The 23,525-nt window shown below is 39.6% G+C and overlaps 1 protein-coding gene across 2 annotated transcripts in view; it reads left to right on the plus strand.

The window, feature by feature from the left end:
• The window catches only part of TMEM65 (transmembrane protein 65), a 52,999-nt gene that overhangs the window by 15,515 nt on the left and 13,959 nt on the right, over window positions 1-23,525 (plus strand). For both annotated transcript variants that reach the window (XM_054017497.1, XM_054017498.1), the window contains 2 exons: window positions 18,991-19,035; window positions 22,254-22,321. In XM_054017497.1, coding sequence (XP_053873472.1) covers window positions 18,991-19,035; window positions 22,254-22,321 — 113 coding nt within the window. The remainder of the gene's footprint in view (window positions 1-18,990; window positions 19,036-22,253; window positions 22,322-23,525) is intronic.

The following is a 23,525-nucleotide window of genomic DNA, read 5'->3' on the forward strand; positions in this document are numbered from 1 at the left end:
TTTGTTTGGAGAAATGTTGGTTGTCTGTTCACTGTAGAATGAGTTCACCTATACCCACAATGGGCTCCTTGCCAGAACTACCAGGCCTGAAGCCATCGGCTCCCTCTGCCATGGGTATCCTGAACCATTACGGCAGTCAGATGTAATTCCTCAAGGGATTCCATTGGTTCCAACTATATTTTTCTCCTTATCACCAAATGACACAAGAATACCGAGTCCTCATCTTCAGTGCTGGATGAATTCAGATTGTATCGTGATCGGCTTAGGTGCATGGCATCGGCCTTAGGAATTCAGGCTGAGTTTGTACAGGAAAATACCTACACGTTGGTGGTTATTCTCCATCGGTTCCTTGGATAGTTGCTCTCCCTATAAACAAAGCAATACTAGAGCCTGGTAAATCCCTGTGTAATGCCTGGGCTCTGTTAATGCACACAGCAGAGCTCACTGTCAGAAGATACTGTGTGCCAATGCAGGGCTTTGAGTCTCTTTTTTCTCATCCAGCTCCAAATTCTCTGATTGAGATAGTGGCATATGAGAAAGTAAGACAGGGAAGATATAAATCGGTGCCTACAGAAAGAGTCCAGAAGGCTAGATTTGATGGGGAGAAAGATCTACTTGACTCCCACTTTGCAGATGCACATTACAAACAAGCAAGCTGTATTATCAAAATATAATTTTGTGAACTGGGATGCTATGTCCAGTTTTGTGGACAAGTTGCCAGAATCTTCCAGGTAGGAGTTCAAGGCCTTTGTTACGGAAGGCCATTTAGTGGCCAAGACATTCTTGCAGTCAGCGCTGGATGTAGTTGGTGCTTCATCCAGGCTCAGGGCCTTGGCCGTATGTGACGTTATTGACAATCTGGGACCATATAGAACATGGTTGCAACCAAAGTCCTGTAGTGGCACCAAATCTTGTATAAAGAGGGTCAAATGAGGTGTCTAAGACAAGGTTATGGTTTGCTGGTTATGATTATGCTGTCTATATGTGTGTATCAATTTTGTAGTTGAAGTTATGAATATTGGCTCTCTACTGTCTGTATTTCAAACTTATGCTATGCTTCTGGGTGACATCCCAGAGCTGGTGTTAGCTCTGCCTAGCCTGCTTGATGGCCCATTAAGGACCATCAGCTACACAATTGACCCATTGAGAGAAGGCAAATATGCCTTGTAACTCAGCAAAGTATGCAGGAACTTGCCCATGTGACTCCAGACTGCATTTTGCTGTAATTTTCCACAGTAAGAACAAAGAGGTGTTCTTACACCTGGAAAAGACTATATAAGGCTGATGCCTCGTCTCCATCTTGTCTTCAATCCTGCTTCTTACCTCTGGAGGGACTGTGCTACAAACAGAATCTCTAACAAAGGACTGATGACCCATCCCAGCTGGGGATGTATTCCAGAGACTTGATTTGAACCTGCAGTTTATTCTATCTCTGCTGTAAGCCTGAACCAAGAACTTTGCCATTACTGTCTGTAATTGATTCCATTTAACCAATTCTAACTCTCATCTCTCTATCTTTTTCCTTTTATGAATAAACCTTTAGATTTTAGATTCTAAAGGATTGGCAACAGCGTGATTTGTGGGTAAGATCTGATTTGTATATTGACCTGGATCTGGGGCTTGGTCCTTTGGGATCAGGAGAACCTTTTTTCTTTTACTGGGGTATTGGTTTTCATAACCATTTGTCCCCATAACGAGTGGCACTGGTGGTGATACTGGGAAATTGGAGTGTCTAAGGGAATTGCTTGTGTGACTTGTGGTTAGCCAGTGGGGTGAGACTGAAGTCCTCTTTGTCTGGCTGGTTTGGTTTGCCTTAAAGGTGGAAAAGCCCCAGTCTTGGGCTGTAATTGCCCTGTTTTAAGCGATTTGTCATGAATTGGCACTCTCAGTTGGGTCCCGCCAGAACCGCATTGTTACACCGTAACAATGAAGAATTTCATGGTTACAAAACTCTGGCATAGCTCCTGAGGTCCAGCAAACCATAGAGGACTTGCCAATTGGTTGCTTCCTATTTTTGGAGAAAACTGATGAGACATTACATTCTTTCAAGGACTCCCGGGCCACCCTACGCCATTGGGGATTTACACCCAGGCCTCAAAGAGATGTCATTTTGGGAACCAACAGCAATATCATCCTCAGTGATATTTCCAGCAGTCCTCCCACCCTGGAGGCATCAAAATTTCCCCAGAAAGGGGTACAAATCTAGGAGAAGGAAACCTTCTGGGTCTAGTTTTTCTCAAATGGCCCATCCTCTTACTCTTTTGGCTAGACACGTTGTTTGGGCATTTTGAGATCAGTGCCTCAGTTGTCAGTGTCATATCCACGCCCCAGCTATGCGGGGACAGGCTATCTCACTTCTACGGTGCTTGGGGGACAGTAACTATGGAGAGATGAGTCCTGAGCACAATGAGATTGGGTTATATCATTCAGTTCCTCGCTCCCATCCCACTACCCCATCTGTCTTCAGAGATCCCTCTCAGAACTCACTTCTTGTCACAGCAGGTATGAACCCTGTGTACTGTGGTGGGTATCAAGGAGTTTCCTCATCACCTTCACAGAAAGCGCTTTTACTCCCGGTACTTCTTAATCCCAATATCCAAAGGGGGGAATGAGACCTATCCTGGATCTCTGTGCTCTCAAGACACATCAAGTACATTAGATTTTGCCTGGGTACTCCGGTTACCATTCTCCCGGCTTTGAATCACGACCTGTTTGCTGCCCTCGACATCCAGGATGCTTATTTTCACATGGCAATTTTCCCAGACCACAGGAAGTTCCTCAGATTCTTCATTGCTGGTCACCACTACCAGTATATGGTCCCTCCCCTTTAGCCTATCATCAGCCCCCATCATGCGATTTTACCAAATGCATGAATGGTGCTGGTGGCCTTCCTCAGGAGGAGGGGACTTCCAATCTTCCTGTACCTGGACGATTGGTTACTGAGAGACTATCCAAGGAACAGGTCCTCAGTCTGGTCAACTTTTCATGCTAGACCGTTTTGATTGTCTAGGTCTATTCTTAAAAGGGCAAATCAACTTGGCACCCAACTCAGAAAATCATGTTCATTGGAGCCGGATAGGCCCTCAAATTCATAGAATCCTTCTTCCATCTGAACGGTTCCAGACAACTTAGCAACTTTGTTGGGCTCTCCAGTTGCACCCTTTGACCACAATCTGAGTATGCTTGAGGATACTGGACCATATGGCTGTATGCACATACATAATGCAATATGTGAAGTTGCGCCTTTGCTCTCTTCAGTGGTGGCTGAAGTTAGTCTATTGCCCAAGTTGCAGACATGGGGCACCCTTGTTGAGGTGCCTCCAGAGATACTTCACTCTTTACAACGGTGGATGGAATACAACAATGTGTGTCAGGGAGTCCCCTTTTCCTGCCCTCGGTCAATCAAAGCAGTGGTTACCGAATGCCAGTGCAATAGGGTGGGGAGTGCATCTGGGAACATAAAAAATTCGGGGCTTGTGTTCAGAAGAGGAAGCTCCCTCTCATATAGCTTGCTGAAACTTTGGGGGATATACAATGCCTGTCGGGCTTTTTGGGATCACATACCCTACTCACTTAACATCATGGCCAGACATGTTAAAAGGCCAGGCTGTATCTATCCAGAGGTTATCTAAGTAGGTGTCTAATTGCATTAACACTAATTAGAAATAATCCAGTTTAGATCCTTTGGTGCAGATTAGGACTTATTCCACTAGAGCTCAGGCAGCTTCTGCAGCTTCTCTGAGAAGCGTATCTGTTTCTGAGATTTATACAGTGGCGATGTGGGGATTAGTCCAAACCTTTATGAGACGTTATTTCTTGGTTGAAGTTTTGAGATTTGATGATTGTTTTTGCAGAGCTGGATGGCAATCCTTATATAAATTGACTCTGAGCACCCTCCTCGTACACCTCAAATTACTGATTGTGAGGCACCAGAAATGGAATACATACGGACAGTTGCTCCAAGAAGAAAACTGTTACTTACCCTACAATAACAAAAACAGTGTTTTTTTGTTTTTGTTTTTTATTGAGATGTTGTCCATATGTATTCCATGACCTTTATTGCACCTGGATTCTGTATTGGCAAAGGAAACTGAGAAGCGATTGGGACCGCTTTCCCCTTAGTATGGGAGCGTGAGGGCACAGCTCGAGTGGATGCTGTTGACTAAAAGATTCCAATTGCAAATGTATGGGGCTCATGTGCACCAGAAGTGGAGTACATATGGACAACACAACTTGAAGAACCTATTGCGTAAGTAAAGGGCGCTTTGAATTTTGCTATAAAAATCCAACATATTTGTTATGGATTTCAGTGTTGAGAGCTTTTTTCCTCATGGTTGCATACTGCATTCTATTTTATTAGGCTTCGCTCCTCTCAGGGCGCCAAGGAAATTGTTTTACATACTTCTGTATGACCATATTCTATTGAACATATAAAATAGGCTATCTAAGAACCTGTATAATTTTAAGACTAAAAAATGAGATATTGCATATCAAAGCTGGCGTCCAATAGGCTGGCCTTTAAAACTAATTTTTCAAAGAATATTCAAAGTGTGGTTCTGCACTGAAAATGAAATGACATCTTCTGACTTGATAACAGTTTGCGTTTAGAGTAATATTTGCTTCCCTTAGTGACAAATGTAAGATTTACTCCTGATGCTCAAGGGCTACGAGAGAGAGAATCGAATCCAGCTCCTTCTCATGAAGCATCAACAGAATCGTTAACTAATTTCCAATTGCCATGCCAAAATTTGCCCTCTTATTTGTGCGAACCCCATATATACCACAGAAGCTTAATTTATAATGATGCATGATGCAGAAAGAAAAACTTGATTTTTCAGAGTCCAGGTTGTCTGCAGCACTGGCGGTTAGAAAAAAAAACAAAAACAAACCAACAACCCCTGTTTATATTTAAAACTAGCAGATGTGCTCTGGCTTTGGAGACGTGTAAATGGAAGCATATGATGCCACTTTAGTTACTTGTCATAGTGAAACCATGCATTAAGCGCATATGTCTTAAGAACTGAAATGCCATCAGGCCAAACCTGACCTTAAAAAAAAAAAAAACCCAAAAAACCAACCCCCACCCCCTTAATTTACCTTCCAGCTTTCTCAACCTACCCTTTAATTGCTTCCTTTTCCAAAATAAATGTAGGGTCTCCAACTCATCTATGCTGTTTGATTCAGATATCTTTCTTGGTAAGTTTTTCACCATATGCTCATCCTTTATTTGTAGCTATTGTTTGAGTTTCCTCTTCTATTTCCAGTCTCTGACCTTTTTGATTGTAATTTTATTGAGTGCCTTACTGTGTTGAAATAACATCTGCTAACCACTTTAAATAAGGTTTCCCAAATTTTGAGTCATGCTGACGTTCATCATTTCTCCTGGTTGAATTACGACAAATTCCTTTTAGACCAGAGGTTCTCAAACTGGGGGTCGTGAGGCTATTACTTGGAGGTCGCGAGCTCTCAGCCTCCACCTCCAAGCTCCTGCTTTGCCGCCAGCATTTATAATAGTGTTAAATATTAAAAAAATATATAAGGGGGGTCGCATTGAGAGGCTTGCTGTGTGAAAGGGGTCACCGATACAAAAGTTTGAGAACCACTGTTTTAGACTACTTGGACTTATTTGCCCCTCTCTGTTTGCTCTCCAAATTATTATCCTGTCATGTAAAATATATATAAACAGGATTCCAGATACATTATCTGTTAGTCTATCAACAGTGTCTTCTCTAGCTTTGTATTCTGTATTTTGTAAATCTAATAGCCCTTTTGCCCCCCTGCCACACGCCCCCCCCTTACACAGTGGTATATGGTGATTTAATGATTTATTTGCACAATAACCCCAAATACTTTTCCTGAGCACAGCATTGGATGCCTGTTCCATGTGCATGTCACCTAAAATGATCCATACTCTAGTATATTTCCTCACATTGATCTTTGCAGATTGCTGTATCCAGAACAGCAGGAATGTCAGGAGAGTCTAGTAGTCCCAAGTACTTGCCTAGCATTTTGGATGGATACATACTTGGGGTGGCTAATTGCTCGCATCTTTGAGGCTACTTTCACTGTTTTTTTTTTTAAGCGTGCTCGTTCAATCAAAACTACCATGGGTATCAGAGTAGCAGCCGTGTTAGTCTCCTGTTCTTCTTCTTACATGGGTATGTCTCCTTGAGCTGGGACTTGCACCCTCAGCTAGAAGTGTAGACTTACTCGTAATGTTTTGACAAATGATTGGAGTAGAGGATTGGGAATTGAGAATTCTGGTTTCTGTTCCCAGCGTTGCCATCTACTCGATGCAACCACAGGCAAGATAATTGTAGTGCCTCAGTTTCTCTCCTGTAATTTGTCTCAAGGGAAAATTTGAAAAGCATTTTGAAACCCTCAAATTAAAAATATAAAATTCAAAGTGTACTTACTCATGTGCAGAAGTCAAGTTTCAGGATACAGGTGGTGTAGTACTATTCTAACTTTGTTTGCAATCTGAATAGCTGGCTTTCTACTAAATGACTAGTAGTTAAATAGTTAACATCGACACTCGAGTCATCAGCTTTCAGAATTCCTACTCAGCTGATCTAAGTGGGGCAGTTTTCACCTATCTTTCAGCAGCAATGTTTGTACAGTAGGTTTAACTCTATTTATTGGCCTATTGTTTTTAGTCTATCTGCAGATTTGGTAACGTGCCCTATACCTAACTGTGTGCCTGCAGAGCCAGACCTGTAATCTGACATGGGTATTTGTATTCCAATATGAAGTTTGTTTGTTTGTAATGTAAGGAGCCACCACAACTGTTACAATCATGTTACAACCTAGGTCATGAAGAATTGTCTTGTCCAAACTACAAACACTTGTTTGAACAGTGATGTTTCTAAGCATGTGCTGGTATAGTTATTACAGCAGTGTGGATTAGGCCTAAAACAACACTACCTCTTCATAATTGGATGGTCATCTTTGTGGCCATAGGGACTAAAAGCTTAAAATTAAAAACAAAAGCCTAAATGCTTTTGCTTATTTAGATCACCCAGTTCCAGTTTATTTGCATATTTAAAACAACCCTTGTTTCTTGCTGCTTTACTTCCATTAGGGCTGTGTCTACACTACAGCTTATGTCGGCATAATTTGTCGCTCACGGGTGTGAATAAACCACCCCCCCGAGTGACACATGTTATGCCGACATAAGTGCCAGTGTGGACAGCGCTTTGTTGGTGGCAGAGCTTAGCTAGCTAGCATAGCAAAGCTACCGCCTCTCATGAAGAGAGCTCTCCCATTGGCACAGAGCAATGGTTCTCAACCTGTGGCCCACTGGCCGCTTGTGGCCCAATCAGCACACAGCTGCAGCCCATGTGACGTCCTCAGTGCCAAACACAGGTTGTGTGTGTGTGTCTGTGTGTGTGTGTGTGTGTGGATGTGGCCCACATAACACACAGAGAGCTGCATATGCGACCCACACTAGTAAATGGGTTGAGAATCACTGGCATAGTGTGTCTTCACCAGACGTACTGCAGGTCTATATGTTTAATATGACAAACCCTCGTTTAAGTTAACTTTTTATAGCTTTTTGGCTATACTCAAAATTATAAATACCCCATCCACCATTGAATGCCAGCCAGTTTTCTTTAATTCATTTAGAATTTTTATGCATGTAAATCTTTATCTGAAATTTGTACATTACATTGATGAAATATGGCTGTCTGAATATGTTTTAATTACTGGACTTGCTGAAGCTGTTCTACTGTGTATAAATAGTCGGTCATTGAAGCAGGGACTTCAGCATGGTTCTCCCACATCCCAGGTGAGTACCCTAAACATCAGGCTGTAGTCATTTTCATTCTTTCTCTGGCCCAGTAATTATCCCTGGTTAATTATGAATTGCCACCATGATTGATAAGGACTAGTCATTGGGTCAGGGGAAGAGAGCGAAAATGACTATAACCTGGTGCCTTCATTTTGACATTACAGTCAAGCTGTTTAGAGTAGCTCATAAACATGAGTGCTAATCTCAGGGCAGACTGCCAAGGAACAGGGCACAAACCACAAACTGGTTATATATTCTATAATTAGATTTCATCAACCAAGTAACAAGTGTGATCTCGTAAAGCAGTGCCTCTCAACCTTTCCAGACTACTGTACCCCTTTTGGGAGTCTGACTTGTCTTGCGTACCCCCCAGTTTCACCTCACTTAAAAACCACTAGTTTACAAAGTCAGATATAAAATACAGAAGTGTCACCGCACACTGTTACTCAAAATTGCTTACTTTCTCATTTTTACTATACAATTATAAAATACACCTCTATCCCAATATAACACGACCCGATATAACATGAATTCGGATATAATGCAGTAAAGCAGTGCTCCCGGGGGGGGGGCGGGGCTGTACACTCTGGCGGGTCAAAGCAAGTTCGATATAACGCGGTTTCACCTATAACGCAGTAAGAATTTTTGGCTCCCGAGGACAGCATTATATTGGGGTAGAGGTGTAAATCAATTGGAATATAAATACTGTACTTACATTTCAGTATATAGTACATAGAACGATATAAACAAGTCATTGTCTGTATGCAATTTTAGTTTGTACTGACTTCCCTAGTGCTTTTTATGTAGCCTGTTGTAAAACTAGGCAAATACTTAGATGAGTTGATGTACCCTCTGGAACACTTCTGTGTACCCCCAGGGGTACATGTATCCCTGGTTGAGAACAACTGTCCTAAAGCACAATAACAGCCTTTACTTGGGCTCACAGACGAGTCCCTTGGGAACTCTGGTCTATCTTGCCACCCAGGCAAGCCTGCCTTTTGTGATAGATGGTCCCTTGCACCAAAAATCACAATATTCAGGTTACCCCAGTCCCAAAGGATCAGTCACTTATCCCAGGTCAATTGTACCTCTGATCTCAAACCAAAGACCAAGTTTGTAGCCAATCATATAATACTAACTAAAGATTTATTAACTAAGAAAAAGAAATGAGTTATTTACAGAAGTAAAGCAGATAAATATATACACACACATGAGATAGTCTTAGGTTCCAAAAGGTAATAATAGCTGCTACAATATGGAAGATCTATATGTCTTTTAGGGCTAACCCAAGCCAAACAGCTTGGGGATCCCTGCTTGTGCTTAAAAATATTGCCGTTTCCGAATTCCAGTGACAACAGTTTTTCTTAACAGGGATTTTTATCCCCTTCCCCCAGACCTCAAGCTAATGGGAGGAGAGTTTGTCCATGTCTCTGCTTCGTGGGTGATGGTGGTGGTGGGGAAGCAATCAACAAAGTCCTTTTGTCCACTGATGTCCCACAATTGCTTGTCTGACATCTATAGGCCTTCTTTCACTGGGGAGAAGATGACACCTCTTGTGGTAAACTAGTATTTCACACTTGGTAATGATTCTCCCCTGATTGTGGGGGTTTACAGTCTTACCAAACGTTTTGATAGAGCAAACACGTAAATGTTACCATATAACATGGGATACATATATAAGAAGTAAGATTAATACATGCAGCATCCTACAAGCATTTTATAAAGTCTAAACACATTCTTATAATTTTAACATCTATTTTAACAATGCTAACGCTCAGGTGAGCCAGACTGGAACACAGACAGCTATGCATTTGTCAGTGTTCAGTGAGGCCCCGGGGCCTTGGTGTGAGCTGGCACCTAGTCTGCCATCCTCACAATTACCTTTTTTTTTGGGGGGGGTCAAAACTGTTTGGTAAACTCGACACACATTTGTGAATATTTTTGTGTTGACCAAAACCGCATTTTAAATTTAAACAGCTCTAATTACCATATTCTTTAGCATATTCCATGGAGGAAACTTGGCATCTGTCATTAATCTTTCCATATTTTATTTTACTTGTTCAGTAGCAGGACTAGGGAAGTAAAGTGAAATTATATAATCAAACTATAGAACTTCCAGTGGGGGAGGGGGAACCAATAAAATGAATATCTGCAACAGTGGTGGTGCTCTAAATACTAAGCCAGACTGTCAGCGACTTCTTGAAGAAGAAGATTAGAAACTTTTTATAACTGTGGTAATATGAGTTATGGGGAATGAGAAGAATGTAATCGGGATGATCTGATATATAGGGAGGGGAACAAAATAACATAGAAGAGGCGAATGTATTGCTAATACTGTATTTTAAATGGACATTGTCAAAGTTGACCAGTCCAAATGTGGAGACTGTTAATTTAAATCCTATGTTCTAAATTGATTTTATTTATAAGATTCTAGATTGACAGAAGTGAAAAATTAATTGGATTTTTGAAATGCTTTCGTTATTTACACTCTACTTTTTGTAATTTTCTTAGCTTGAGCTATGAAAATCAGTGGAGTCAGTCTTTCAGGTGTTTAATACTACAGTGTTTGGGTTTCAAACTGTACACAGTGAATGTGTTCTTAAAAACTGTTCCAAAAGAATTTCTTAAAATTGCGGTAATACTTTTATTGGCCTATGGTTTTTTAAAAGCTTTTACTTTATTACCAAACGTGAATTTGGGCCCCATTTAGTTTGTTCCTTTATCGAACCATAAAAAAATGTTTTCAGATATCCTCTTCTGATCCTGAGAAATGTTTTGCCCTCCAAGATGAAGGCCACAGTACTGCACAAATGATGAGCGAGTTTAGTTCTCAGAATAAGAGCTCTGCTTATGAGCAGGTATAAGAGAAGAAATGATTATATATGTGTTGTTGGTGCATGTAAATTAACAGAGATTATAAATTTTATTTTAGGTCTTTCCTGCCTTAAGATCCATTTTGAATAAACATTTAGTTTTGTTTTTTTCTTCATTAAAATATCGTGTACTAAAATTAAAACACTACCATCAGACCACAGACTTGATCATAATTGCATATTTGGCACTTTAAATCTTCAAAATGTTGTACCAATATTAAAATAACTTTACTTGAGAATGTTTCAATCTACAAGAACAGCTAAGAAGTCAAAAATATGACTTTCTACATCATGGGAACTTGTTACTTGGGACTGCTAGGTTTTTCCTGCCTCAGACTTGGAGTAGGCAATAAAGAGCTTCCTCTCCTCTGCCCCCCAGTGCAGTCTCTCTTCCTGTAGCCTATTTAGGTGAACCAGAAGAACTGCACTGATGTGCCCCAGGACATACCACTAAAGCAGTGGTTCTCAACCTGCGGGCCGCTTGCAGCCCAATCAACACAGAGCTGCAGCCCATGTGACATCCTTAGGCCCCCAATGGTAAATAGGTTGAGAACCACTGCACTAAAGCAAAGAATAAGGGGGAAAAGGCAGATTGGCTCTTGAGACTTTTGTTTGAACACTTTTCCCCAAGCAAAAGCTTGAAGCAAAAGCAAAGTTGCCGTCACCTCCCTGAGCCAATAACCTGAAGGGAAGGTTTTGAGTACCATCTCACATTCAGAATTTGCCAAACACAACGTACCTGATGGAGCAAAGATTTCCGTTCAGAGAAGACAAAATTATAGGTAAGGAAACTAATTTTATCATTCTCTATCACAGGAATCCACTGCTCTAACAGATGTGGAATTGCTTGGAAGTAGCATGCAGTAAACAGTTTTCACAGTCAGGCGGGGAAAGTGAAAATGTTCAAGTTAAAGCAACAACTTCAAGTTAAATGGTGCAAAAAGATTTAAAATAAAATATTCATGAGAGGGCATCAAAGGAAGATGCTGGACAAAGTCAACATCAGCTTTGTAATGCTTCATAAAGCATTGATGCCTAACAAGGTGTTTGGCTAATCTGAGGGTCAGTCTTCACCCAGAGAGGAGCAGTACATCCGATTGGAGTGAACAACTCTATCTCCCTGAGAGGATCTCTGTTAGAGTCATCATAAGTTTGGAAAACAGTTGGCTTAATTCACATAAAGAATGTTAATGTTTTAAACTCTTTCCTAGGTCCATTTAATAACCATAAAACACAGAGTCAGTAGCTGGAGAATGAGCAGGGGACCTCAGTTTACCCCTGTGTACTTGAGCTCGAAAGGTCCATGTGGTAAAGTACACACAGGACATACTGTGTTTTGTACCAAGCTTCTTACATAAGCATCTCCTGAGACTCTGCTTCTTAGCAGCTGCAGCCATCTTGAGTTAGCTGAGAGCCTTGTTGATGCATCTGCTCCTTGCAAAGACAGAGATTGGTTGATGAGTGAGGTGGCTAGCTGAGGAGACAAAGGCACCAAACTCTTTATCAGCAGTTTGGTGGAATTACCAGGTTAAGCGAAGGAAGAGGGAGTAGAGCCGTTTCCAGAGTATTCGAGCCAATTTTAGATAAGTGATTTACATGTATGGCCACCATTTTCCTTTCTGATTAAGTATCAGAGTATCATAAGGTTATAAGGTAATAGCCAACATGCATTTGTCAAGAATAAATCATGCCAAAACAACCAACCTCATTTCATTCTTTGATAGGGTTACTGGACTAATGGATATGGATGGATGGGGGGAGGAAACTGTAGACGTGATATAACTCGATATTTAGTAAGGCTTTTGAGACAGTCCAACATGACATCATAAACTAAGGAAATGTGGTTCAGATGAAATTACTTATAAGGTGGGTGCACAACTGATTGAAGGACTATTCAGAGAGCAGTTATCAGCAGTTTGCTATCAAACCGGGGCAACGTATCTAGTGGTGTCCCACAAGAGTCTGGCACTATTCAGTGCTTTCATTAATGACTTGGATAATGGAGTGGAAAGAATGCTTATAAAATTTTCTGATGACACTGAGCTGGGAGGGTATGCTAGGGATAACTGCTAGTACTTTGGAGGACAGGATTAGAATTCAAAAGGACCTTCATTACCTGGGGTTTTGCTGAACCCAAAGCTCTTGGTAACTTTATTCTGTGAGGTGGTGGCAGGATATAAAGCAGTAGGGACACAGCACGTCCGACTGATAGATAGTTGATGCAAGCAGGCAAACAAAAGTGCTTTCACTTAAAGCTTCTATTTTATTTAGTCTCGAGCACTTGCACACCTCCACAACAGATTAGTAGAGTACCCCAAATTAACCCAGGATTCATATTTACCCAGCATCTTGATGAGGTTTCAAGTGGATTTCTATAGACTTCCGGTGGCCAGCTTTCTGTCTTCAGGGGAACTTGAGAGATGTTCAAGTGTCCACCGAGCTCAAATTTCTTCCTCTTTTTATTCACAATTTCTTAGTATTATTACAAAGCTTGTTCATAAAAAAACAAAACAAACTGCAGAAGCTAAGTTAAGTCTGGAGTTTTCCAGCCTGCAGTGTGGACTTTTTCATCAGTTAACCGGCTGTATCTGACATAGCAATTATTGCCAGACTTTCCATTTTGCAAAACCTCATGCTTCGGAAAAAGCTCAAGTCAGGAGGGCACAGGGTCACGTTTACTCCTCATGGTGGCTCACTTCTCCCCTCCCCTTCCCTCCTCTCCCCTCCTGTCTGTTTATTGTGCTAAGGCTTCAGAAATGGCCTTGCTAGCTGCTTTCAGCAATGAGCATAACAATTGGTATTCTAGCGGGCAGTGGTCTAGGCTTGTTACTGGGCTTGCTATCAAAATTTCCCCCTCAATACGTTGACAAATTGGAGAACTGGTTTGAAATCAGCACGATGAAATTCAATGAAGATAAGTGTGAAGTTTTGTTCTTAGGAAGGAAAAATTAAATGCACAACTACAAAAATGGGAAGTAACTGTCCAGGAAGTAGTACTGCTGAAAGGGATTTGGGGGGTACAGTGGACCACTAATTGAATATGAGCCAATAATGTGATACAGTTGCTAAAAAGGCAATAGTCTGCGGTGTATTAGCAGGAGTGTCACATGTAAGACAAGGGAGGCAATTGTCCCACTCTACTCGTCACTGGTGAGCCTCAGCTGGAGTCTTGTGTCCAGTTCTGGGCACCGCACTTTCAGAAAGATGTGTACAAATTGGAGAGAGTCCAGAGGAGAACAACGAAAATTATAAAAGTTTTAGAAAAGCTGCCCTGTGAGGAAAGATTTGGAAAAAATTTTTTGGCATGTTTAGTCTTGAGAAAAGAAGGCTGAGGGGGGGGACCTGATAAGTCTTCAGATGTGTTAAGGACTGTTATAAAGAGGACTGTAATCAGTTCTCTGTGACCATTGAATGTAGGAGAAGTAGTATTGGGCTTAATCTGCAGCAAGGGAGATTTAGGTTAGATATTGGGGAAAACTTTCTAACTATAAAAATAGGTAAGCACTGGATTAGTCTTTCACGGGAGGTTATGGAATCCCCATCATTGGAGGTTTTTAAGAACAGGTTAGACAAACATCTGCCAGGGTTTACTTGGTCTTGCCTCAGTGCAGGGGGCTGGATTACCTGACCTTTCGAGGTCCATTCCAGCCCAACATTTCTATATTCTGTGATTCTGAAATAAATTTGTAAATTTAAGGTATTGAAGTAGAGTTAGATGAGAGAGGGGAAAAATGTTCCATTGTTTTAGATGCTAGCCTGGGATTTGGGAGAACTGACTTAGATTCCCTGCTCTGCCTCCGAGCTCCTTGGTAGTGATTTGCCCATGATCAAGTCTCTCTCTATGTCGTTTCCCATTTTACAGATGAGGAACTAGCACTGACCAACCTCATAGGAAGGTTGCGAGGATATATACATAAGTAAAAAAAAAAACTGAGGTGGTAAATTACTTTGGTAGGGCACATCATAAGCACCGATGATAGAAGTCGGTACCCAAAGCTCTGTACATCCTGTAGTAATATACAACGTTTGAATTTTGTGTGTGAGTTACAAAAATGTGCAGACGAATGAGTTTCTTAATCCTGAAGTATGTTTGAGAACATGACATAATGTAGGTTTTTTTTCAGGGAAGGAGCCTTATGTTAATACATATGTATGAAGTGCCAAGCACACTTTTGTCACTACCGTGCATAAATATAGAAGCTTGTTGCTTTTGCTTGCGTAATCACCCTACATGGTGTGACTGTCTCCTTCTAATGGCTAGTCCACATATATGGGTTTGTCTGCTACAACCTTTCAGTTAAGGAACCTGGTTCTATATCTTAGCCACTAGGGGCTCAGGGTTTTGATCCAGAGGTTCTGGGTTCAATCCCCATCACTTACATGTAATACACTTATAGTAAATATGGGGTGTCATGTTGTTGTTACCTTAAATGTTTTTGTTCTCAGTATAGCGCCTTCTGTGGAGATTGTGCAAAACATGGTCCAGTAGCACTGAAGGCAGTTTAGTTTAAATATTTAATTTTTTAAAATAATCCTCCTTGTATTATACAAAATTTGATATTCAGATGTAAGAGTAGGATCAAGTAAACAGAAGCATTGAATAACTGTAGAAATTTCTCAGATTTTGAGGGAGGGATGAGGCACTCTCTCGAGATGTGACTAAAATGCTCTGAGGAAGAGCTCTGTGTATCTCAAAAACATATCTCTCACCAACAGAAGTTGGTCCCATAAAAGATACTACCTCACCCACCTTGTCGCTCTAATATCCTGGGACTGACACGGCTACAACAACACTGCATATAAAATTCTCTGCAGATTTCCATTATTTCGGTTAATTGTTTTATGTTTGCCTTTATCTGAACAGCACCTCAAATATGCAGAGTATTTTATGGACGTAAATATCTTTTTCCAGTGATGATGTGGAATCACATATTTTCTTATGTTCTGCATATCATATGAATACTTTGCTAAGCTTTTTTTGGGGGGGGGGGAAGCACTAACTAAATAGTTCATATGGTACAGCATATATTTAGGCATTTCACTAGTCAACATCCTTTCATGCTTTGACTGTTATAACAACTGGAAATCATCTATATTATGTACAACAAGTGGCTGAAGTTTTTGTTTCTAGATACTGTCAGCTTGTGTTTTGTCTTTTCCTGCCTGAAATATCTAAGACAACCACTGGAAAAGCAATGCACTTGTTCACTCAACATTATAGTCAAAGTGTTTGCTGTACTTCCGTCTCATTTTTAGGTTTTAGAGATCTTCACACTTTTACTGTCTCATGAGGCTATCTCAGTGAGTAAAATTGACAACTGGTTAGCTGTCTTGCCCTATGCTTAGCAGTTATTGTATAGAGTCCACTTTCTTCAGGATTCTCAAGTAAGTGTTATCTGGTTTCTGTGCATCTTATCCACCAGTCCAGAATTTTTCCCTAGCATAGTCCCTTTCCTCTTCATGGATATTCCTTTAAAGGACTTTAGATTAGATTGTCTTTCTGATAGACATGGAAAATATTTTTAGTTCCTTTGTTTTGTGTGTTTAAAGCCCTCACTGTCCTGATGATGATTATCTTGGCAAGTGATTTGCTGGCTTTGCCTTGACAGGCAGGTCGGAGAGAAACTTATGTTCTGGATTGATGGATCTGAGGCACAGAAACTAACTTCCAGGTAAGAAATTATCCTTCAATCTGTGTATGGTAGGGGTACTAGATCGAGAGTATTAGTATTTTCCTTGACTGTTCATATTATTTCCTCACCCTTTCCCAGCATCCACTGTTAAACTGCTGACAATGATTTCTTTTCTGTTCTGCTTTGGAGGAGACAATTAAAATATGATCTGTACAGCATCTAAAATTATTCTTTCTTACAAAATATGCTATTTAGATTTTTAACACTTTTGCGTTACTTGATATTGCCCAGCTGTATCTTATGTATTTATGGGAGCATCCATCCCCATATCAAGTATCGCCTATAGCCGATTGCAGGATTATAGTATTAGAGATTGATTCTAATTTTTTTTGTATAAAATTATAACAAGTTATGACTTGGATTACCAGTAGACCCTGTGTATTTCTTCAAGGCTGCCAGCTTCATTGTATCCTTATTTCTTAATAGTTTGTTCACTCACAAACTAGCACTAGTGCTTCTTTAGTACACTTGACTAATTTCCTGAATATCCCCAGCTATCATTTTCCTTTCAGATTGATGGAAAAACCTGGGTCTAAACTCCTGAATATTGCTTGATGGAGTATAAATCATAGACAGTCAGCAGATTTTGTCATTTTGCTGAACTAGGAACAAATTGGAAAAACGGTGCTGTATTAGCATTCAGATTTATGTCCCTCAAGCTTAATCCTTTTGCGATAAATCGAACTTTGTTTTAAAACAATTTATCAATTATAAACATGTAAAGAACTTAGATTTGAGAAGCTGTTGGAAAAAAACACTTCCCTAGTTGATTGCTGGGCCTCAGTTATTAGAAAATATAGAATGCCTTCCACTTCCACTTCTACAGGTTATTCCAATGACATGCTAGTAAGGTTCTCTTTCCATTTCATTCCTCCTGCTGCAAGACACACTCTGGTGTCTCCTTCAGATGTACGCCTTAGCCAGAAGGTCTGGTGAGATGCCCTCTTGAGACCCGAGGCCAGGACTGCTTTCATTTTTGAGACACAAATACTCCCTATTTGTGTATTGAATTTATAGTATGATGATAACTCTTAAAACTGAAGCTTCTGCATAAACGTTCTAGTGAGGTTCCAGGGGTTACTGCCTTTTTTTTTTTTTAAATGGGAAAAATTAAGGACCCTTTGCTTGTTTTTCCTTTAGTATTGATATATAAGGTTTCAATTTGTCCCTTTCTAGTTTTTAAAAAAATCAAAGAAACCAAAGCTTGTATCCATTGTGCTATAAGCCCTGAAAATTCAAAAGATCAAAAACAGCTTTTGTGTATGAATGTACTGCGAAATGTATTTCAAGTTTTTAATTACATCTAGAATTTTCGTCTTTCAACTGTTGTGGACCATCTTGCTGATAAGATAGTGACATTAATGTGGTTACAGTCTTACAATTTCTGTGCTTTAAAGCAGTGGTTTTATACACTACAAAGTGACTCTGCAAAAATGGTATTCTGAAGTTTCATGGTTGTGTCTCAATTATTCTAGTTCAAACTTGCTCATTGTTAAAAGAATATTTTTTTTCTGCCAGCCTTAAACTCAGACTTGGGCTCTGAGAATAAAGCTGGGTTCTTTCCTTCTCAAGCATAATCATCTGTAATAAAGGTACTGCAGGCTTTAGCCAAAGTACAGGTGTGCATGTTGGAGCATGATTGGGTGATCAATCAAGAGTTCCCTTGTGCTTTCCTATGAAATGCAGTTCCTGCAGGCTTACTGCAGCAACCTGTAGGAGAGAGTTTTAATGTCCAATGCCTGGATAACATGCTCAGTTTCAGGTTGTGTCCCTGATCCTGGCAAAGGTAACATCAGGGTGGCAGTGCCTGCATATTCTGAGGGTCAGTGGTGGCTGACCTGTACTTAATTTCCTGGTCTCAAGTCCACATAACGCCTGTCAAATACCTCCACCAGTTTCCTTTGGTCCCCGCAATTAAGGTTAGATTTCTTTTCATCACCTTATTATCCTGGTCCTTCTCTTCAAGGCTCTTAATGGTTTGGGCCCAGGATACCTAAACGATTTGCTCATGCTTCAGGAACTCAATTGCTGCTGCCTCTGCCACGATAGTATTGTTTACTTTTAATCTTGCATCAACAATGAAAAACCATGCTAATTAGAGAGAGAACCTTCTTTTCAGTATCCGTATACATAATGCTATCTGCTATATACTTAGAGTATCTTTTTTTTAAACATACTTCTGTAAGGGCTTCACCTGTGCACTGTGAAATGTACTGTTATTTATTTATGTAGACCTATTACTGCCTTATTGCTGTTTCCCAGAACTTTCCTCCCCCAATTTTAAAACAAAGGTGCTCATCAAATTTTTTGAATATAGGCAACTTACTTTGCATAATTTTGATATTTTTTCAGTTTAATAATGATATGGAACTAGTCTGAGGCTTCCCTATTCTATATTTAAAAATTACTAGAGAGCATGTTAGTCATGATGATAATGTTATCTTGAATCCAATTTAGATGTATCCATGTATAATATATTGATCTATGCCTGTATTTTTATTACTCCACTACAACCACATTCCTTTATATACCCTAGAAGGCAGAAAATAGAGAGATACAGTAAAGGTTTTATATTGCAATGAAATGGAAGTATGATTAGACTAACTTTCTAATTTCTTTTTGACCTATCTAGAGAAGTTGGAAGTTGCACCACCATCCCCAGGACAGCTGAAACATGGTAAAAGAAAAAAAAATACTTATTGAATGTAGTTGTATATATTTTTTGATTCCTCATAGTTGAAATACTTTGTCCTAGGGTACATCTACACTACAGGGGGGAGTCGATTTAAGATACGCAAATTCAGCTATGTGAATAGCGTAGCTGAATTCGACGTATCGCAGCCGACTTACCCCGTTGTGAGGACGGCGGCAAAATCGACTTCTGCGGCTTTCTGTCGGCGGCGCTTACTACCACCTCCGCTGGTGGAGTAAGATCGCCGATTCGGGGATCGATGGGACGCGATAAATCGATCCCCGAGAGGTCGATTTCTACCCGCCGATTCAGGCGGGTAGTATAGACCTAGCCTGATTCTCAAAACTGTGCAGATTTATTCTAACTCCTCCTTTCATTAATGGGAGCTATCTACATATTTTCCTTAGTGACTAGTGAGAGAACCTACATCTGGAATGGACTGAAGTATTAAAAAAGTATCTGCAACCACCGTGCTGTTGTATCATAATACTCTAATTGGAGAAATGACCAGATATCTTTGGTGTGTCTTATTGTCCCTAATGTCTAGTTTACCCACACACCAAATAAAAATTTATTACTGTATAGGAAAAGAAATTCAGAGCCAATACAGAACAGTGTATTGGTTCCGAGCTGTGTTGATACGGTAGCATTTATTTATTTATTTTGCATCCCACAGAAGTAAATTATCATCTGTGTGTGGAGAGGTGGTGGTGGACTAGAAAATAAAAATTATAAATATAAGTGTTGACTACTAAATTCTCAGAAATTTTATCCAACACTTATATTTATAATTTTTATTTTCTAGTCCACCACCACCTCTCCACACACTGATGATAATCTACTTCTGTGGGATAAGAAATAATTTACTCAGATACCACTTCCTGCCAAAACAGAGATTCAGTGAATCTTAACACGTAACATTTTTAGCCTAACCCCAAACCTACATCTATAGGAGAGAACTGTGCTATAACCAGGCTTATTTGATTACTAAATTCTCAGAAATTTTATCCAAGTCAGCCTGGTTATAGCACAGTGTTCTCTCCTATAGATGTAGGTTTGGGGTTACACTAAAAGTTTTAGGTGTTAAGATTCAGTGAATTTTTTTGGCAGGAAGTGGTATCTGAGTAAATTATTTCTTATCCCACAGAAGTAGATTATCATCTGTGTGTGGAGCGGTGGTGGGGGACTAGAAAATAAAAACTATTTGTATATACTGGGTTGAAATATTTTAATTTTTTAACTGCACTTACATCTGCTTAGTGTTGATCTTCTATAAACACTTTAGCAAACAGATTTACTGGCAGAAATGTTTGCCAAAGCAATTTATATTTAAGCAAATATTGCAGAATATTCATGGAAAGGAAATTTCAGATTATCAAAAGTATTCATGCTGTTAGCCTGGAAAGAGTTACTCGCATGCAGTGACCAAATTGAGTACTTGAAACAGGGAACAAATACATAAAAACTTTAATTATCTGTGATCAAAATGAACAGGGGAAAAAAACCACCCCAGTCCAAATTATTCTTGACAAATTATGTGTTCAGCTCTATTTATTATCAGAAAGAATGTAAGTACCTTTTTCTTGTACATCAATGGACAAACACACTACTACACCCTTTTCTCTTCTTTAGTTGTAAATTGTTTGTAGTGTTACTCATTCAGGGACCAATCTAAACCCTATTGAAGTTATTAGAATCTCATTGACTTCATTTAAGAGTTTGATCAGGCCTTTGCGCTACAGATCCATAGTTGGCAATACAGATCTTGAAAGGCGCTGCAGTGTGTCACACTTAGTGTTTTCTGTCTATTGCCTTCTTAATGTCCTCAGTGTTCAAGCTTGTTTATGTACCAGATGTTTACAAATCACAATCCACTACACATTTTCAAATGCTGATATGAAGAGAGAGAGTTTTTACTGTCATTTAGTATAGTTCCAAAATTCCAAACTAAACCTTAAGTATTTGAGGGCAAAAAATTTTTTTATTCAAGTATGGTATTTTAGTTCCAAAAATTGGATTACATCTAGGTGCCTCTACTGGGTAGCATGAGTTGACTGTACCATTCACATTTTTATGATCCTTTCGGTTTCCCTTCAGTGTGAAATCAATACTCATAGGTTTTAATTTTTCCCTTCTTTCTTTCTCTGTCTCTTCCCTCTCCTCCCCCCCCCCCACATGTGTTTGTACCTCTGTATGTTTACAAAATAGTGTAAATTTTAAAAGAGCATAGATTTTAAGATACTATTGGGAAAAAGTGCCAAAGGGCAGAAACATTGGGAATATGCCAAAAAAGATGTTAAAATGAGTCTCTTCCCCACATTTGTTTTTTACGTTATATGCGTTATTCTTCAATTCCCTATTTAATATTTATATTCGAGTAGCACCAAGAGTTTCTAATCAGGACTGTGGCACCACTGAGACAGGTGCTGTATATAAATACATACAAAGACATATTCCTTTCCCCAAAGTGCTCACAAGCTAAGAACTATTGGGGCAGAAGAGATGGGAATGATAGCAGAAAGAAAGAATTGTGCTGTAATGAAAGCCTGCTTATTGAAGGAAGGTACTCGTGTCATAGCCCATACCAAGTTTCCACAATATTGAGTTATATCAAGTGGCATTTTCTTCTCTTGAACTATCAGAGGAAAGGTGAGGGGTAGAGAAAAAAGGAAGGGTTGGGAATGCAGAAAATGGAGATGAAACTCAGTTCTTCAAGCAGGAAAATGGGGAACAGATTTAAGTGTAGAAAATATGAGCACTGGCCAAGAAACATAAAGGAAGACATACTCCTTGATCTGAGGAGTTTACAGTCTTAAAAATAAATAAATAAATAACAGCTCTAGGAACATGTTAAGGACGCCAAGATAATGTGATAACTATAGACGCTTGCAGGGCCTCCGAGCCTGGGCTTCAGCCTCAACTCAAATGTCTACATTGATATTTTGTAACCCCACAGCCCGGGATAGTTGCAGCCATGCTATGGGTCTTCTATTGCAGTGTGGGCATACCCAGTGAAAACAAAAAGATCAGGACAACGAGACCAAGCTATATTAAAGCAGCCGGGGAAAGACTACTGCATGTGTGTGTCTTAATTTGTCTTTTAAATCTGATGTCTAGTAATTGAAGAACAGCTGAAACTTAGATTTATTTAAATTAGTGAACTCAGCTATAGATTCTTACCTCTTATTACTCATTTCTTCCAGTGTTCTTCCACAATGCAATACCTTTTGTAGGGTTTGGATTCTTGGATAATGCAATTATGATTGCTGCGGTAAGTTTGTTTTTATGTCTCATTTTGATAAAGGAACTGTAATGTCTCAGATTAAATACACATTTATTATGATTTTCAGAAGACTTTTTTCTACCATGTTGCTAACTTCAGTCCCATTTTAGTATTTCCACTGGGAATATTTTCACATGTTATTTATTTATACAGAATATTTTCAATTTTTTTTTACACTTTTCAGAATAGTGATGTTCATGTCTGAAGGGGCAAAATTAGAGCTGATCTTATTTTGGCTTGGTTTGAAAAGAACTTGCTTTTTTCCCCCCTGCTCTTAAAGATCTGTGCAGTGTGAGCAGTCTAATACACCTCTACCCCATATAATGCAACCTGATATAACACGAATTCGGCTATAACGCGGTAAAGCAGCGCTCCAGGGGTGGGAGGGTGGGGGCAGGACTGCGCACTCCGGTGGATCAAAGCAAGTTCGATATAACGCGGTTTCACCTATAACGCGGTAAGATTTTTTGGCTCCTGAGGACAGCGTTATATCGAGGTAGAGGTGTATGTGAAGAATCCTTCATTCTGTTGACTGACACTGGCTTGTCGTGTGACATTAGACATGTCATGAAACATGTTTTACTTATAAAATGGTTATAATATATCATAGCACGCAGGAGTGTTGTGATGCTTAATGTTTGTAAAGAATGTTTGTGACCTGCTGATAAATAGATACGCTGTAAATGCTGTTGCTTCTTTTTATTACAGTATTTTATTAATCTAGGTGGGTTAAATTGGAATAACACTTTCAAATATTTCTACCTAGTTCATAGATTCCATGGTCAGAAAAGATCATTGTGATAATCTAGTCTGAACATCTGTATAACATAGGCCATAGAACTTCCCAAAAATAATTCCTAAAGGCAAAATAAACTAGTGGAATGGGTGGGAACAGGAGTAGAGGCCAAAAAAATCTTTCTTCTAATGTTGATTTTTTTACCACTGACCTTAGGGGGTTGGGCATGCTACTTAATCACATTGTGTCATCTTCCTCATCTTACAGATAAAGCCCTAACTAACTCATGTGATGCTGAGTATTTATTATTTTGATTAGCATTTGAAGATGTAAAAGTGTTATAATTATTCTAACATTTATTGGGCTTACATTTGGTAATTAAAAGAGAATTAAAATAGGAAATTAGTGTGCTGAGATTGGGACTCTTGTTTTTTGATGTCCATTAGTTAGCCACTG

The sequence above is a fragment of the Malaclemys terrapin genome, chromosome 2 (assembly GCF_027887155.1).
Source record: "Malaclemys terrapin pileata isolate rMalTer1 chromosome 2, rMalTer1.hap1, whole genome shotgun sequence".
NCBI classification, from domain to species: domain Eukaryota; kingdom Metazoa; phylum Chordata; order Testudines; family Emydidae; genus Malaclemys; species Malaclemys terrapin.